The sequence below is a fragment of the Delphinus delphis genome, chromosome 1 (assembly GCF_949987515.2).
Source record: "Delphinus delphis chromosome 1, mDelDel1.2, whole genome shotgun sequence".
Lineage (NCBI taxonomy): Eukaryota > Metazoa > Chordata > Mammalia > Artiodactyla > Delphinidae > Delphinus > Delphinus delphis.
Genome location: NC_082683.1, coordinates 131,314,694 through 131,332,803, shown reverse-complemented (window position 1 = coordinate 131,332,803; position 18,110 = coordinate 131,314,694). Strand labels below are relative to the sequence as shown.

The 18,110-nt window shown below is 34.7% G+C and overlaps 1 protein-coding gene across 3 annotated transcripts in view; it reads left to right on the top strand.

The window, feature by feature from the left end:
* Nucleotides 1–18,110, top strand: part of COP1 (COP1 E3 ubiquitin ligase) — a 272,563-nt gene that overhangs the window by 142,902 nt on the left and 111,551 nt on the right. For all 3 annotated transcript variants that reach the window (XM_060034406.1, XM_060034397.1, XM_060034388.1), the window contains one exon: nucleotides 15,987–16,130. In XM_060034406.1, coding sequence (XP_059890389.1) covers nucleotides 15,987–16,130 — 144 coding nt within the window. The remainder of the gene's footprint in view (nucleotides 1–15,986; nucleotides 16,131–18,110) is intronic.

Here is an 18,110-nt window from a genome sequence, read left to right as displayed (position 1 = left end):
GCAGATTCCTCTAGTGCCATCTGTGGGCTTTTAAGAGTCTAGAGTGTCCAGTAAAGAGCATTTATACCCTGCTTTTAGGCAGAAAGAGGGGAAGGATGGAGAGAGCTTTTTCTTCATTTGCTGCCTTTTAGTTGCCTTCAGCTCAAAATAATTTGTATGTCAAAGAGGCATATTTGGGGGTGACATTCTGGTTTCCAAAGTCTCTGTCCATCTTGTCACTAGTGTGAATTTAGTAGGACTGCAGTTTACTGCAACTTAGAAATAACTATGATATCAGTATACAGAAAACAATCTGGTGAAGTGTTTTATAATATAAATATTTGACAAAGGCAACTTCAGTGTACCATTATTTGTCTTAGATGTGGTAATCTGCCTATATATTGCTAACATCAGACATTTAAAACTTAGGTAAGAATGGCTGTTACTCTAGGAGCGGTTGTACACATGTACTATTTTGATTTTTTTCCCCTTTATCTGAGTTAAATCTAGTGTTCATAATAGTTTGATATTATGCTTACACTTCACCTATACAGAATTTAACCTGTGGCAGTCTCATATGGCTAAAACGTAGTCAGTAACCAAGGCTGAAATGAAAAATAAAAAGGCTTTAGAACAAAATAAATGCTATTAAATTAATGACTAAAGCTCATACATTCACAAATGGCCAGCTTCTTGGGTTACTTCATGTCTATTGACTTTTTTATATACAACCCCTGTAATCTTAGTTGTCTGGTTTGTGTCTCTTCAAATTATAAAGGGAAGGGAAATTTCAATAGATAGGTTCAATGACAGCAGCAAGAAGTGATAGCTCTTAGCTTGACAAAGGGAAGAAATGATGAAACTGCAAATAGGAGCTAAAAAATAAAGCAGTTTGTTTCCATTTAATATGAGGTCAAGTGGTTTGCCGTATCTAAATAGACTCTGCAATCACTGAGATGTAATAGAGTGAGTGTGGTAACTAATGTCAGTAGGGCTGTTCACCTTACTATGCTCAGTGTGTTCATATAAAGATAATAAGGAATATATTACATTTGACAGATTACACTCATAGGGAATCAAAAGTTGGTTCTGAAATGTATTTAACTAATATTTACTGGGCACATACTCTGTCTTAGAGCAATAGACATGTATGTCTATAGACAATGTCCAGAAAATACTATTCTATTATCCTTTAAAAGTAATTTTAAATGTAAATACTGCCATTGGTATAAATGTATTATGAAAAAATTCATATTTCTTTGTAATTACTTTAAAATTTTTGGTATTTGTAAGTTTCAAGCTTTGCACTGGTTTTACTTATATAAAAGAAGACATTATGAATAAGAAAAATACTGACTTTCATACCTAGTACAGGAATCAGCAAACTATGGCCCATGGGACTCGAATTTGGTCCATCACCTATTTTTGAGTGGCGCATGAACTAAGCATGGTTTTTATATTTTTAATTGGTTGAAAAAATCAAAAGAAAAATAATAACATAATGATGTACAGTAACATGATTTATAATAATGACATGAAATTTAAATTTCAGCATCCATAAGTAAAGTTTTGTTGGAACATAATCATGCTCATTCCTTTACATATTGCCTATGGCCGATTTTGAACTGCAACAGCAGAGTTGAGTCATTTCAGTAGAGAACTGCGCAGCTTCTCTGACCCTTTTACAGAACAGGTTAGCTGACTCCTGACCTCGTAGATTTGCTGAGGCTCTAAGGACATACTACATTTGATTAAAGTTCTGTCATATTGGGGGGGGGCCTTAGTGTGTCTATGGGAAAAAAAGGGGTTTGTATCGGATTTTCTGATCTCTTAGTGATGACTAGCTATTTTATATGCTTCATATTACTTAGCACAAATGATCTATCACTCAGCCTGTCGATTGGTTGAGTGATAACAACAGATTTTTTTTTTTTTTTGTGGTACGCGGGCCTCTCACTGTTGTGGCCTCTCCCGTTGCGGAGCACAGGCTCCGGACGCGCAGGCTCAGCGGCCATGGCTCACGGGCCCAGCCGCTCCGCGGCATGTGGCATCCTCCCAGACCAGGGCACAAACCCGTGTCCCCTGCATCGGCAGGCGGACTCTCAACCACTGCGCCACCAGGGAAGCCCAACTACAGATTTTTAGTACTCTTTTAATAACAAATCCTGGTTTGTTCAGCGGAAAGTTTCCTATGTGTCTTTTAAAAATTATTTATCAAGTGGAGCTGAAAAATACCTTGAAATAAGACAAAAGCTTGCACTATTATGATTAACTATATCATACTAATCTTGAAACACGGATGCTTTTCTACTACTAATGGTTTTTGTGTTTACATTCTTTCTCTTACCTTTTCCTCTCCCACATTAATAGGTAATTTTTGTTGATAGCATCTAAAATTATAAAACACTGTTCTTTGATCCATCTCTGAGAGGGCTTAATTTGTTGTTCTGTTATTTACATAACTTAAGTTTAATAAATGTAGAATCACAAATTGGGTAGTTTTAAAAATCACCCTTGCTGAGGTACAATTTACATACAATAAAGTATTAAGTTTTAATTTTGGCAATTGTATAAACCACAATCAAAATACAGAACATTTCCAAAAATTTTATTTCCTGCCACTTTGCCTTTAATTCTCCAGACTCCTGTCCCAGGCCACTGGTTATCTGCTTTCTGTCATCATAGAATAGTTTAGTCATTCTGGAGTTTCTTATAAATGGAACCATACAGAATGTACTCTTGTGTGTCTAGCTTTTTTAGCTCAGCGTGTTTTGAGATTCATCCATGTTTTCTGCATCAGTAGTTAGTTAATTATTTAGCAATATTCCATTTAATGAATATTCCACAATTTGTTTATCCTTCATGTGTTGATGGACATTTGAGTTATTTCTAATCTTTGACTATTATGAATAAAGCTGCTATGAATATTCACATACAAGTCATTTGGATATTCACATTCATATTTATTTCTCTTGGGATTGAAATTGCTGGGCTGTATGATTAGTTTGTGCTTAACATTTTAAGAAACTGCCAAACTGTTTTCCAAAATGATTGAGCTATTTTAACATTCCAGTCAGCAATGTAAGAGAGTTCCATCTGTCCCAAATCCTCAGTAACTCCTGGCATTATCAATCTTTTTATTTGTGGGTATATAGTGATATTTCCTTGTTATTTTACTATATGTTTCCCATACGACTAATGCTTTTTAATGTGCATATTGGCCATTTGTATATCTTTTATGAAACATCTATTCAAATCTTTTGCCTATTATTTAAAAATCAGGCCCTTAATAGCATTGAATAGTCAGAATTTTTTATGTATTCTAGATATCAGAAATATGTATTGATAGTATTTTCTCTGAGTCTGTGACTTGCCTTTTTATTAATGGTGTCTTTCAAATAACGTATTTAATTTTTATGAATTCCAGGTCATCAGTTTTTAAAAATGATTTAAGCTCTTTCCTTCAGAAATGTTCATCTGCCCCAAATTGTGAAGATTTTTCTCCTTTTTTTCTTCTATAATTTTAATAGTTTTAGCTTTCACATTTAAGTCCATAATCCATTTCAAGTTATTTTTTTTAAATTAATCTATTTATTTATTTTTGGCTCGTTGGGTCTTTGTTGCCATGCACGGGCTTTCTCTAGTTGCAGCAGCAGGGGCTACTCTTCGTTGTGGTGTGTGGGCTTCTCATTGCGGTGGCTTCTCTTGTTGCAGGGCATGGGCTCTAGGCACACGGGCTTCAGTAGTTGTGGCACATGGGATCAGTAGTTGTGGCTTGTGGGCTCTAGAGCGCAGGCTCAGTAGTTGTGATGCACGGGCTTAGTTGCTCCAGGGCATGTGGGATCTTCCTGGACCAGGGCTCGAACCCATGTTCCCTGCATTGGCAGGCAGATTCTTAACTACTGCACCACCAGGGAACTCCACAAGTTAATTTTTATTAGATTGTGAAGTAGGGGGTTGGAGTTCAGTTTTTCCCCCAATATGGATATCCACTTGTTCCAAGCATTATTTCTATAAAAGATGAATTTCCCATTGGCTTCTATGTTTAAAATCAGTTGAGCAGATATGGATGAATGTACTTCTTGACTCTGTTCTATTGTATTGGCCTATATGTCTGCTCTTAGACTGGTACCACACTCTGTTGATTATTGTAGTTTTATAATAAGCCTTTAAATCAGGTAATGCAAATCCTACAACTTTGATACTCTTTTTCATAGTTGTGTTTGCTATTCTAAATTCTTTGCATTTCTGTAAATATTTTAGAACAAGAGCTCTCTCCCTCTCTATTTTTTCTGTTGTGATGGTTTGAAAGGACTAATCTAGTAAGAGTCAAATTTTCTCTTTTACATTTTTCTTCAGTGGTTTTGTCTACTTGTTTCTATAAGAAATATGAGATGAGTTTCTGATTTTATTAAAGTCTGTCTGGCTAACTGATATTTTGCGGACACACTTTTATATATTCATTATGAAATTTTTTCTAGATTGTACATTTTCACTTCAGATTAGCCCTCTGTAGCATTGAATAGTTTCTTTTTATCATAGTTATATTGTTTTGTGATGAAGCATCACAGCAGTGACATTAATGATTTAATATTGTAAACCTCATTGGTTGCTTGTAAATGCTACCCAAGGATACAGAACTGAAAAGTTAGATGTATCTTCTACTTCAATTTCAAAAGTAAAGAATTGGAACTTTTACTTGCATATCGTTCCCTCCACTTTACTAAATATAGACACATTGCAAAAAGGACAAAATGTCATAGTAGCTTTGGGGACAAAAGATATTTTGTTTTTTAACTATTGTTTTTTTCTCTAGTAGATGTTTTTATAAAATCTTACTGTTAATCTTTGCTTCATAAGTTATTTTCAATTTTCCAAAGTTCTCTAATAAACACCGTCTATCATAGGATATTGTTATACTGTGCACAAAAAGGTGTTTTAGGACAGATGAAGAGTCTACAACTAAGTTAATTTAAGTGAGTATAAATTATAACTTGCTGTAGACTTAGATGAGAAAAATTTGATAATCAGTATATTGATCTTAAAGTGCCTCAAGTTGCATCTTTAAATTTTTTTTTTTTTTTTTTTTTGCGGTACGCGGGCCTCTCACTGTTGTGGCCTCTGCCGTTGCGGAGCACAGGCTCTGGACGCGCAGGCTCAGCGGCCATGGCTCACGGGCCCAGCCGCTCCGCGGCATGTGGGATCTTCCCAGACCGGGGCACGAACCCGTGTCCCCTGCATCGGCAGGCGGACTCTCAACCACTGCGCCACCAGGGAAGCCTGCATCTTTTAATTTTAAATGCTTCAGTAGAAAGACATTTTATCACAGTGTAAACACTTGGCATTCACAAAACTGTTCCAGAATATATGTCAGATAGTGTACATATTTGTTCTAGCTATTCAGTGATAGCCAGAGGGGACAGAAAAATTAAAAATTTAAAAATAGTTGTTTTAAAGCAAGATCTTGTGGCTTTATATGGGATTAAAACTAAAACCAGCAGCTAATGAAAATAATCATACAAATATATATGTAGACTTTAAATGTGGCTTCACTTTAGTGCTTGCAGAATAAATTCAAGTGTATCCATTCATTCAAGACAGGGGTCAATAAATTAAGACCTGCAAGCCAATTCTGACTCACTGTCTAATTTTGTACAGCAACAAGCTAAGAATAGTTTATATATTTTTAACATGTTGAGAAAATATAAAGAATAATTTTTTGTGACATGTGAAAATTATATGAAATTCAAATTTCAACATCCAGGAATAAAGTTTTATTTGAGCCTTGACGCTCTTCTGAAATAAAATTAATAGATATTGCAACCTATACACACATTAAAAAAATTATAGTGTCCTAACTGTAATATAAGGGAGAAATAAAAGGAAAATAATTTAAAATCGAATGTATATTTTAATACATAAATTTCTTGATATGACTGCATTAGATAGTATAATGGAGTCGTCAGATACTTGAACCTACTTACAATAAATAAGTTTGAAAGAGTCAGTGAATATTAGAAATGCATGGCTAGTTTGTCTTTATATGTATAATGGGATTCATTTCTATGCTCAGATAATTATTTATAGGTTTTTCACTTGCACAAGAATGAGTGGTAAAAATATCTTTGAATATATATATTCTAAGATAATCAATGTAATCAATAGGATGGGAAGAGGGAAGGCAAAAATAATTTTGTCCTCTGTTCAGATTAGAGACTTAATAGATACATTGAATCCTTTATTTCTTTCTATAGTAATTCATAAAGTCATAAAAATAGCCACTAGACAGAAATACTACAATTCCCATTTATGAGAATAGCACACAGAAAGCAGAAAGAAGTCAAATGGTCAAAGATATTTTTTAATTAAAAATGCAGTTGGGGACTTCCCTGGTGGTCCAGTGGGTAAGACTGCACGCTCCCAGTGCGAGGAGCCCGGGTTCAATCCCTGGTCAGGGAACTAGATTCCACATGCATGCCGTAACTAAGAGTTCGCATCCTGCAACTAAGAAGTCCTCATGCTGCAACAAAGATCCTGCGTGCAGCAACTAAGACCCAACGCAGCATGCATAAATAAATAAATAATCACAAAAGAGAAATAAAAGCAAACATGTCCTTGATAAATAAATGTAAATAGGCTAAACCTCCCATCCAAAGGGAAATACTTTCACATTAGATCATAATATGAAGCATAAATCTGTACTATATATAAGAGTTCCTAAAACTTGGAGCTGTGAATGTTGAAAAGTAAGGTTTACTTCAGGCTAGAAATCATTAAGTCTCATTTTCTCTCCACAGCTCCCCATACCCCGCCCCCCACCCCGGCTCTGGCACTTCATAATGAACAAGATTCAGTCCATGATGAAGTTTAAGTAGTTGTAAATATTATTATGCATTGGAAAATTTCTTTGTTAACTGTAAGACAAAATAAAAACACTAGTTGTATGAGACTTTAAATCAGATCAGATCTTAGTTCATGACAGGCCAGACATTGAGTGGACTAAAAATAAAACTGTAGAAGCCCTAAATAACATAACAAGTTAGAAGATACATACAAACATATATAAAGAAGATGACTTCTTTTAAAATGTCCATGTCAAATTACAGAAAACAAAAATAAAATAAAATAAAAATAGCAGATCACAATACAGTAAGATGAGACATTTATAACTCAATAGGAAAACAGAAAAAAACCCACCACATAGAAATTTAAAAGCTGTTTTGGCAACTCTAGAGTTAAAGTGGAAGTGAAGACACTTTGGTGAAGCTTTTATATATTTGAACCTATGGGATGCAGCTAAAAGTGCTCAGAATAAAATTTCTTGTTTTATGTTCTTAACTAATAAAGAAGGAAGTATGAAAATAAATATTTAACTGAAGATATTAGAGAAAGAACAAAATAAACCTAAGTAAACTAGAAGGAAACTAGTAAGGTAAATGTGAATAAATGAATGAATTATTTAAAAAAACAATGATTTTCAATCAACAAGCTTTTTAAAAGAAATAAAAGATGCATGTTAGCCTAATCAAGTAAAAACTAGGAGAAACTTCAAGTACACGAAATAAGAAATGAAACTAAGGAAATAACTACAGGTACACTGAAAGAAAAAGTAATAAGGAACTACTTTGCTGAAATCTATTGCAAATAATCTTGGGTTCTTAAATGACAGAGATTATTTTGTAGGCAATGCAGATAATCTGAACTGGTTGTAGAAGGGACAAAACTCCACACAGGCTAATTACAATGGGAAAATTAGGGGAAAGTTGTCAAATAGAAAATAATAAACCTAACTGGAAATGTAGGAGATCTAAAAGGAGAAAAATTTTAAAATACTGCTGAGGAAACAAAATTTGAACAAAGGAAAGATACAGCATATGCCTAAATGGAAAGGCTAAGCATCACAAAAATACTATTTTCCTTAATTAGTGTATAAACTTAACATGATTGCCATGAAAATATCATATAGGATACATTTTTTTGTTTTTTGGAAATAACTTGGTGTTAAAAATATAGTTACAAGATGCTTGGGAAAATTCTGAAGAAAACAGTTAATAAAAGGACACTAGTTCCTACAAGATGCTATAGCATATTTTGATGAATCAGTAATTAAAACTGTGTGGTACGAGTCCATGAACAGAGAATGTCTACAGTTATTCTTATAAGAACTTAGTTTATATGATATAAACTGCATTTCTAATAAATGGGGAAAAGAGATTATTCAGTAAATGGGGTTACTAGGTAATGATGTGGGAAAATATAAATTTACATCTCTTCTCATAGTTTAAAATAAATTCCAAATGGAATGAATATTTAAATGAAAAAAAGCAAAAGAAACTGGCAAAGTATTAAAAGAAAATACAGGATATAAGTGTTTTAAATCCTATGGAAAAAAATAAAGCAGAGGGAGATAATTCAGCAAAACAGGGGGTAGAGTGTAGAAAGCTGAAGTTTGAAACAGATTATACCACTTCAGGGTCAGAGACTATCAGGTGCATTGGCCCTGAGGTGGGATTAGGTTTGGAATTTCCTAGGTTTCCCATAAGGCCAGTGTAACTGGAACAAGGGAGAGGGGGAGGCATATCACATACACCGTTTTATAATCACTTTACCTTTTTCTTGAGACCAGGTAGGAGGCCATTAAATGATTTTGAACCAAAGGAATGTTGATTGGACCTGTTTGAAAATAGATTGTAAGGGTCAAGTATGGAAGCAGGGGTACCAATAAGGAGCCTATTATGATAATACAGACATGCGATAATGGTAGCTTAGATGAGAGTGGTGGCAGTGAGAAGTGGTTAGATTCTGTGTGTATTTTGAAGGTTGGGCTGAAAGATTTGATGTTAAAGTTAATTAAAAGAGGGATGGGGTTAGTTAATAAGATGAAGATTTTGATGGGGAATTCAGAAACTCATTTTAGGACAGATTAAGATGCCTGTTACATTAAAATTGGAGCTGTCAAGTAGGCATGAACCAGTAGTGCAGAGAGAGGTCTTGTATGTGAGATAAACATTTGATAGTCATTAGTGTATATATTTAAAGCTTCAAGATTAGATGAGATTCCCCAAAGAAGTCCATGGAGATTAAAAGGAGGTGAGGGACAAGGGCTGAGCTCTGGGATACTTGAGTGTGAAAGTGGAGACAGGAGGAGGAATGAACAATGCATACTCTGATGGAGCTGCCAGTGAGGTGGGAGAAAAATCAACTCTGTTGAGGAGGAGGGAGTGATCATCTAAGTCTGGTGTTGCTGATATTCAAGTAAGATAAGAACTCAGACTTGACTGTTAGATTTAGCAAACTGAAGGTCATTGTTGACCTTGATACAGCATTTTCAGTGGTGGAGGTGAAAGCTTCATTCCAGTGGGTTAAAGGGAAAGGGAGGAGAGGAATTGGAATCGGTGAGTATGGACAACTCTTTTGGTAAATTTCTGCAATCAGAAAGGAAAGGAATAGGATGGTAGCTGAACAGAATTAGGGTTGTAAGAGATGTTTTGTTTGTGTTTCACTTAAAGGAAGAAAACATATTGAAAGGCTTATTGGAAAGATCCAGGAGAATGGAAGAAATGAATGATATAGGAGAGAGGTAGAGAATTGAGGAAGCAATCCTAGAGTAAGCAAGGAAAGCTGGGATCTTGTGTACAAGTAGACATGTTGGTCAGGTCTAGGAGCGTGGATCCTTCACTCAGCGACCAGAGGATGTGATGGTGGTAGCCTTTGGAAATTACCTTCTCGTTCTTTTGTTTGTTTGTTTTTGATAAACTAGAGAGCAAAATAATCTGTTGAGAGTGATTGAGAGGAAAGAGATATGGGAAATTTGAGAAGAATGAAGAAAGTATGTACCTTTCTTTTAAGCAAATGGGAAAGTATATGGGACAAGGGAAATTTACCATAAACCTAGGCAGTGTTAGGACTCCACCTGAGGATGGTGATCATGCATTTAAAATGTGATGGGAGAACATGTTTTTTTCTCTAGCCATGTTCAACTGTGCCAGTTCAAGCATAGAGTGAGTAGAGAGCTAGATTTAACTAGGGTTAGAGTTTTGCCAAAGAAAACTTTTCTTAGGTATAAGAAATAAGAGAATTAAAAATGGTAAAGGAGTACAGAGTTATATGTGAGGGAGTCCTAATTATTGACTACATAACTTGTGGTGGGTAAAGAAAAAGTGAATATGCAAGGCATGGAGGGACAGTGGTGATAAAATCTGTGAATTTTTAGGTTCCCATGGGCTTAAAGGTCTGAAGGATTGTTGGAGCCAGCGAGTTAGCTGGAACAAATGGAAGTGGTTGTCAGAAAGCAGTGTGTCATATATTGAAATTATGGAGGGAATGAAGTTATTGGTAATCAAAAAGCCTGGGGTATGATCATGGTTGTGTGAGATGGAAGTGAGCAGAATAAAAGATCTTTGGAGAAGGGAAAGTCAAGAAACTGATAGACCAGAGTATTAGAATAATCATCTATGTGATTATTGAAATGATTAAGAATTATGACAAGGGTAGATTTGGAGAGAGTGCTATTGAGCTGAAAGTTAAAATTTCCAAGAACTAATGCATTGGTAGAAGGAGTAACAAGGATCAAATTGCATGATATAAGTTACAGGAGATTTTGAGCCTGGGAGGTTTTAGGGAGGAGGGAGAATGGCTGGAAGAAGCTGTGCATAGCAAGGAGGACACTGACTTTATTTCCAAGTCTATTTGAACATGGAACATGAGAGGGCTTTAGGGGAATCGGCATTTTCAGGGAGGAGCTGGGTTTCAGTTAGATTTAGAAAATAAATGGAACATTCAGAGACGAAATTGAAATTATTAGTGGTGTTAATCTGGATGGAGAAAGGTTTAGCTTTATTTAACTATATTAAAAAGCACGTGATTTTTGACCTAGCACTTCATAATCCAGGTATATTTAAGGATATTCTTGCACATGTGAAAAATGACACACATAGAAGGGTATTTATTTTATTGCAGCATTTTTTAACAATGCTAGATAGTAAATGTTCCTTGCTAGACTGGTTAAATAATTTATGATATACCTATATGTTGGAATTCTGTGCAACCACTGGGGGAAAAATGACGTAGCCCTAATATGTACTGATGTGACATGATTGTCAAGATACTATTAGGGGTGGGGGGAAGAGGGTGATGTGCCAATCTGTATGTACAATATCATCCAATGTGTTTGTTTAAAAAAAAGAATATGAATACATATATGCTTATTCATGCATAGGGTAACTAGTAGGATGCACAAACTGTAACTATTAATTGTCTCTAGGGAGGCCAGTCGGGTGCTTATTTGGCAAGATTGGGAGGGAGACTTGCTTTTCTCTATACTTTTTGAACCATTGCCTATACATATATGTATTTTTTAAAATAAAATAAGTTTTAAGAAAAGATTCAAGCCAGGTTGTGAAGGATCTTCGGTAATGGAGTTTGGATTTTTCATGGTAGTAAATGAAGATAATTATGTGAATAGAGCTGTGTTTTAGGAAATTTTACCTAATATCAGTCCTTCAAATGGATTAGAAAAGATAAAAGTCAGGACTGGCAGACTTGTAAGGAGGCTATTGCAATAGTCCAGGTTTGTGTTAATGCATATTTATGCAAATTTATCAAATGTGTTTTGGTTTAACGTCCTGGTTTTCCATCAGCTAGGTCAATGTTTGGCACATAGCAGGCACGCTGGTTATTTGATGGATGAGAATATTCAAGCATTATCCATTTTCTTCCAGTGGGCCTTCGTAATCATTGACTCTTGACTCCTCTGGCATGTTTTGTTCTTATCATTTGGCATTTGCTTATTTTAATAATAATAATAAAAAAATTTTCCCACTAATTATAAACCCTGTGAGGCTACTTTGCTCTCTTTTTTTCTCCCTCTATTTAAATTGTTGCACAGGATGAATTATGATATGTCATTACTATCATATATAAAATGTAGTAGGTACCATTATTTTATGTTGTTATTACTGTTTATCTTGCCTTTGTGTGTGTTCCTTGAAGACTAGCTGTTTTGTTCTCATTAAAATGGGAGTTTTGCTTAGTGATTGAGAGCATAGACTCTGAAACTAGATGACTTGACTTGGAATTATCCAGTGAACATTGAGCAAATTACTTAACTTTAGTATACCTCAGTTTCCTTATCTATACAGTAGAGATTTGAAGATTAAATATATTTTATGTAAAGTGCTTAAAACAATGCTTGACACATAGTGTTAATTATGTTATGGAAGTTTTCGCAGGTACTACTGATTTGGAAGAAAGTCAGTTGAATAACCTCAATTCTTAAGTACTTTCCCTGTGTTTGTATTCTTTAAAGGTCTGCTCATTTCTTTTCATTAAAAAGGCCATTTCTGAACCTTTCTTTGTTTCCTTGAAATTATAGCAGCCCCTGTCTCTTGGAGCACACTAACATGGTAATGAATTGGACCTTTAACAACTTTGTTCACTTTACATTTTCTTTTTTTAAAAATTTGTTTTTTATTTCATTCTATTTTTTAAATTTATTTTTGGCTGCATCGGGTCTTAGTTGCAGCATGCGGGCTCTTCCTTGCGGCGCTCGGCTTCTCTCTAGTTGTGGCGTGTGGGCTTCTTTCTAGTTGTGGCACTCAGGCTCCAGAGCGTGCAGACTCAGTAGTTGCAGTGTGTGGGCTCCAGTGCACGTGGGCTCTGTAGTTGTGGCACACAGGCTTAGTTGCCCCGCGGCATGTGGGATCTTAGTTCCCCGACCAGGGATCGAACCTGTGTCCCCTGTATTGGAAGGTGGATTCTTAATCACTGGACCACCAGGGAAGTCCCCACTTTACATTTTCTTTTGATAAATTGGATTCTAGTGTTCAGGGATATTAATTCACCTTGTTCGCTAATACATGTTTTATAATTACATAAAAATATGACAGTGGGAATACTGACAAAATTCCCTTCTTGAGATATTGACGTCTTTACATTGCTTTGTGCTACACGGTACTAGATGTATGCATTTATCAGGTGTCCTGTGTGGCCTGTTGCCTTGATGCTTAATCACGTGACTGATGGCCCTTTTGACAAAGAACATAGCCAGTTTCCCACAGGTGAATTACATTTTATAACTGCTTAAATAAATCACTTTTTAAAAACAGTTGAAACATTCCAAGTGTGAAAGACAAATGCAGTTTATTTTCATGTTTAAGTCCACATTCATATAATTTTTCAAAATGTCTTTTAAATTTAAAAAATTCTATGAAACTGAATTTATTATTGCAATTAACTTTCATAAACCACTTGTTTTATTACTGGTGATAGTGGATAGCAGAAATGAATTTTGTATAACAAGACTTCTTATAGTTCTTTTTTGAATTTCATTGCACAAGCAAGTATGTTTTAATTTGTTTACCTTTTTGTTTTTATTTCAGCCTAACTAATCATTGTTTATTATTTTTGTTTTATCAGATTTCATAAATTAAAACAGTTGAAATACTGTATTGTGAAATAAGAACCCATCTATTTTGAATTAGCTCTCTGCACCTGAAAACTACATTATTCTTTTGAGTTATTCCATGATCTATTTCTAGAGTCTAACTTTGTTTTCTTTGGGAACAAATATGATTAAATCTGTGTGAGGTTGGGAACAAATGATTCATGTTTGGAAGTACTTAAATTCTGAGTCTTAATTACGTGGAAGTACTTGCATTTTTTTTTTTTTAAAGGAAGCTGTTTGTCTTCTTTTTCCTTTTAACCAGAATTTACTAGAAATAATACTATTCTTTATACTTTTTGATCAGTATTTCTATTAAAATCTTGTTTTCAAACTACAGAAAACCTCAATATCCTAGAATATTAAGAAAGGATACTATCTAGGTCCTTGTAATACTAACATATTAAGAAGAAAACAGAACCAGAATGTAAGAAAACGATAGCAGTAAAGTCAAAACAAAAAGTTAATTTTTTAGTATGGGAGTTAATAATGATCTGATATAGCTAAAAAATAACTTTGTTGAAAAAAGAGAGCTGTGTGGAATAACGAGGTAGCAAAGGAAGAAATAATAGACTCAATTTCTTATTTAATATCATCAAATCCATTCCTTTGACAGCATTTTAATTTATATGCCAGTTTTCTTCCTGCAGTATCTTTTGACTTTTATTTTAATAAGTTAGTGTTTAAACTTTTTTTGTATTAAAAACAAATAATTTGGAAGTGGCATGTTGACTTTTACTCGTACAACATTTGGAATGTTTTTGACTTATTAGCCATGCATGTTTGTAGGAGGAGGAAAAGTATTTAGAGATAACATAACTGGTATTCCCTTGAAGTCTCAGCCATAACAAAATTTCCTGTTAAGGATAGGATTTCTGATAACTCTGTCCTTTGACAGACACAGTAATATTTCTCCTTCTGTGGCATGAGGCTGTGAGTATAAATTGAGTTGGGATAGATGAATAGTTGCCATCAATACAGTTATGCTGGATTAGAGTCCGCAGGGCAGATGACATTAGCTGAGACAGCAGTTCAGCTGAAATTGTTGTACAGATAAATCTATTGCATTGCTACATAGTCATACTGTATTGGAGGGAGCATTTGCCGAATTGTGCAATAGTCAATGACATTTAATCAAATTCCTTTAAAAAATTTATAAAATTAAGGAAGGATTTAAAGCTATAATGAAAACTGAGCATTTAAAAGTGTATTTTTATGGGAAGTATTCTTAATGTGTCCTTATTTTCCTTATTTATTATCAGCTTAGCAAAGATTCTTACTATATTATTAACTAACCATATATTTTTTGGTAAAAGGATATCATAGTTAATCTATGCAGTAGAGTATGTCATGTAGGTATTTGTATGCATTTAGTAAATGCTTGAAATATGCAGAGTACTAGCGTATCATTTTAGCCACTTACAAGATGCTTTGGGCAAGTTACCTCAACTCTAGTCCTCAGTTTTCTCATGTGTAAAATGTGGATAAATTAATACTTATCTCATAGGTTATGATGAGAATTAAATGAGTTAATATGTGCAGTGGTTATAGTTAGTGAGTGGTCAATGAATGTTTATTATTATTATATAATTAGTTGAAGATCAATAAGAATTCTTTTGTATTCTCTAATTTTATGAATAAGCTTCTAGAAAGATGCTTAACTCATTGAGAAATAATGTATGTGATGATTCATTTTACTCTTAATTCCATTAGGTCACTTAGTATTCTTGCTGATTATGTAGCAACTTTTTTAGGACTCCAAGTTGAGGTCTATAAAGGTGAATAAAGCCTTGTGCTCTGCTTTGAAGTAGCTTATTTTGAAACTTCTATTAAAAAGTCAGTAAGAGGGGTGAATTTCCTAAGTAACTTGAATTGGAGAGATTTTTAGTTTTTCCCTTGTTTGTTTGTGGTTCATAAATCAGAGAGATCATATCTGATTGGGAGATTAGAAATGGATTGGGGGAAACATAATGATTATTCAAAGATTCCATTCTTATGTGTATTTTATCCTTTTGTCATCACCTCTTCCTTAATCGCTTCAGTAATTCAGCTTGTGTACTCATTTATTTATTAAATAACTTTAAAAATTGTGAAATCCTATCATCCCCACAGTATGGTAGGAAGGGAAATAGCTAGAATTTATGGAAAGATTTATTGGCAATTCTCTTTTGACGTATTTTTAATGTGCCAAACTATTGAATCTTCCCTCACTACTTTTACAGTATTACTTGTTAGCCTTGACAGTTGGGTGTGTCGTTTGTAATATGGTTACTAAAGCCAAATTGAAAAACATGTCAAGTTCCTAGGAACACAAGGACCATCTATGGTTCAGAATTGTGTAGCTGTGCACAGTTCTCCACCACTTGTAATTTTATATGCCTTGATAATGACTTAATCTGGACATAAGGTCTAGTACAATTTGAGGGCATTTCAAGTAGATCTATTATCCTTGTAGACAGAATCACTTTAGAAATAGAAAAAAACAAATTCTGAAATGTTGTCACTGTAAACATCACAAGGGTAGGTAAATAGTCTTACTGACCCACGTATGTACTTTTTCCCTTAGTATTGAATTTGACCGGGATTGTGACTACTTTGCAATTGCTGGGGTTACAAAGAAGATTAAAGTCTATGAATATGGCACAGTCATTCAGGATGCGGTGGATATTCATTACCCTGAAAATGAAATGACCTGCAATTCCAAAATCAGGTATTTACATTATTTCCTTGGCCTAATGCAGTGTGTATATAACAGTTAGTATCTATAATTAGTATGAGTTTGTTATGGTACCTTTTCGTGAGACTCCTTACTCATTCATGGTGAACACTTTAATTGTATACAGAGGATACGTCAGAATATCTTTTTTATAGACATGGGTTGCTTTTTCCCTGTGGGGGTTAGTAGTTAGTGTTTTTCTGTTTGCCAGATGAAAATCCTCTTTCTTTCACTTAATCAAATAAAGGTCTTTATTGTAGATGGCCTTTCATGGGGTATTTTTTTTTAACATCTTTATTGGAGTATAATTGCTTTACACTGGTGTGTTAGTTTCTGCGTTATAACACAGTGAATCAGTTATACATATACATATGTTCCCATATCTCTTCCCTCTTGTGTCTCCCTCCCTCCCACCCTCCCTATCCCACCCCTCTAGGTGGTCACAAGCCACCTAGCTATTTCCCTGTGCTATGTGGCTGCTTCCCACTAGCTATCTATTTTACGTTTGGTAGTGTATATATGTCCATGCCACTCTCCCACTTTGTCACAGCTTACCCTTCCCACTCCCCATATCCTCAAGTCTGTTCTCTAGTAGGTCTGTGTCTTTTTTCCCGTCCTACCCCTAGGTTCTTCGTGACCTTTTTTTTTATTATTCCTTAGGTTACATATATATGTGTTAGCATACGGTATTTGTTTTTGTCTTTCTGACTTACTTCACTCTGTATGACAGACTCTAGGTCCACCCACCTCACTACAGATATCTCAATTTCGTTTCTTTTTATGGCTGAGTAATATTCCATTGTATATATGTGCCACATCTTTACCCATTCATCCGATGATGGACACTTAGGTTGCTTCCATGTCCTGGCTATTGTAAATAGAGCTGCAATGAACATTTTGGTACATGACTCTTTTTGAATTATGGTTTTTCAGGGTATATGCCCAGTAGTGGGATTGCTGGGTCGTATGGTAGGTCTATTTGTAGTTTTTTAAGGAAACTCCATACTGTTCTCCATAGTGGCTGTATCAATTTATATTCCCACCAACAGTTCAGAAGGGTTCCTTTTTCTCCACACCCTCTCCAGCATTTATTTCTAGATTTTTTGATGATGGCCATTCTGACCGGTGTGAGATGATATCTCATTGTAGTTTTGATTTGCATTTCTCTAATGATTAATGATGTTGAACATTCTTTCATGTGTTTGTTGGCAATCTGTATATCTTCTTTGGAGAAATGTCTATTTAGGTCTTCTGCCCGTAGCCCAATGAATAGTGTCTCAGAGTTAAGAATTTTTCCTCTAGCATGCGTATATCTAAACATTATAATTGTTTACAGTTTTAAGAATTCTTTTCAGAAGAACATTTTGCTTCTTTTCATGAGGGCATAGTATTTAAGTTTCATGTATTAGGGATTAGAGTTCATAATTAGTGCTTTTTAAACCCTGAGTACTGTTAAGGCTGCAGAAACTGGACCCTACTTCTGATCTCCACCCCCGCCCCATGCCCCACCCCCAAATCTTGGAGGAATCCTAGAATCTGTATTTTTAAAACAAGCTTCCCTGTTTTCATAGGCACTGGCTTAAAAGGGAGTGATGTAAGGAAATCACTTAATAATAAATTTATTTAGAACTTTCAACATTTTCCAGTCATCCTTGTACCTTTTTTATCTGGATGAATGACACATATAGTCAGTGTGTATATGTACTCATTTTAATAATGTTAATAATGTAGCAAGTATTGTAGTCTTTATTTGTTATAGCTTTCTTTTTTGTTTTCTAATTCGTTCATAAAAATGGTAGGCTGATAGTGCTCATTCATCAGTGGTGCTCATGATTGAGAATCTGTTATAGTTATTAGTTTATATACTTTATTCCTAAGTGAAAAGAATACAACGTGAGTAAGACATAACTTTATTGAAATCTAATGTGGCAGGCATTGTCCTAAGTGCTTTGTCTTAAGCTGACCGTTGTTGCC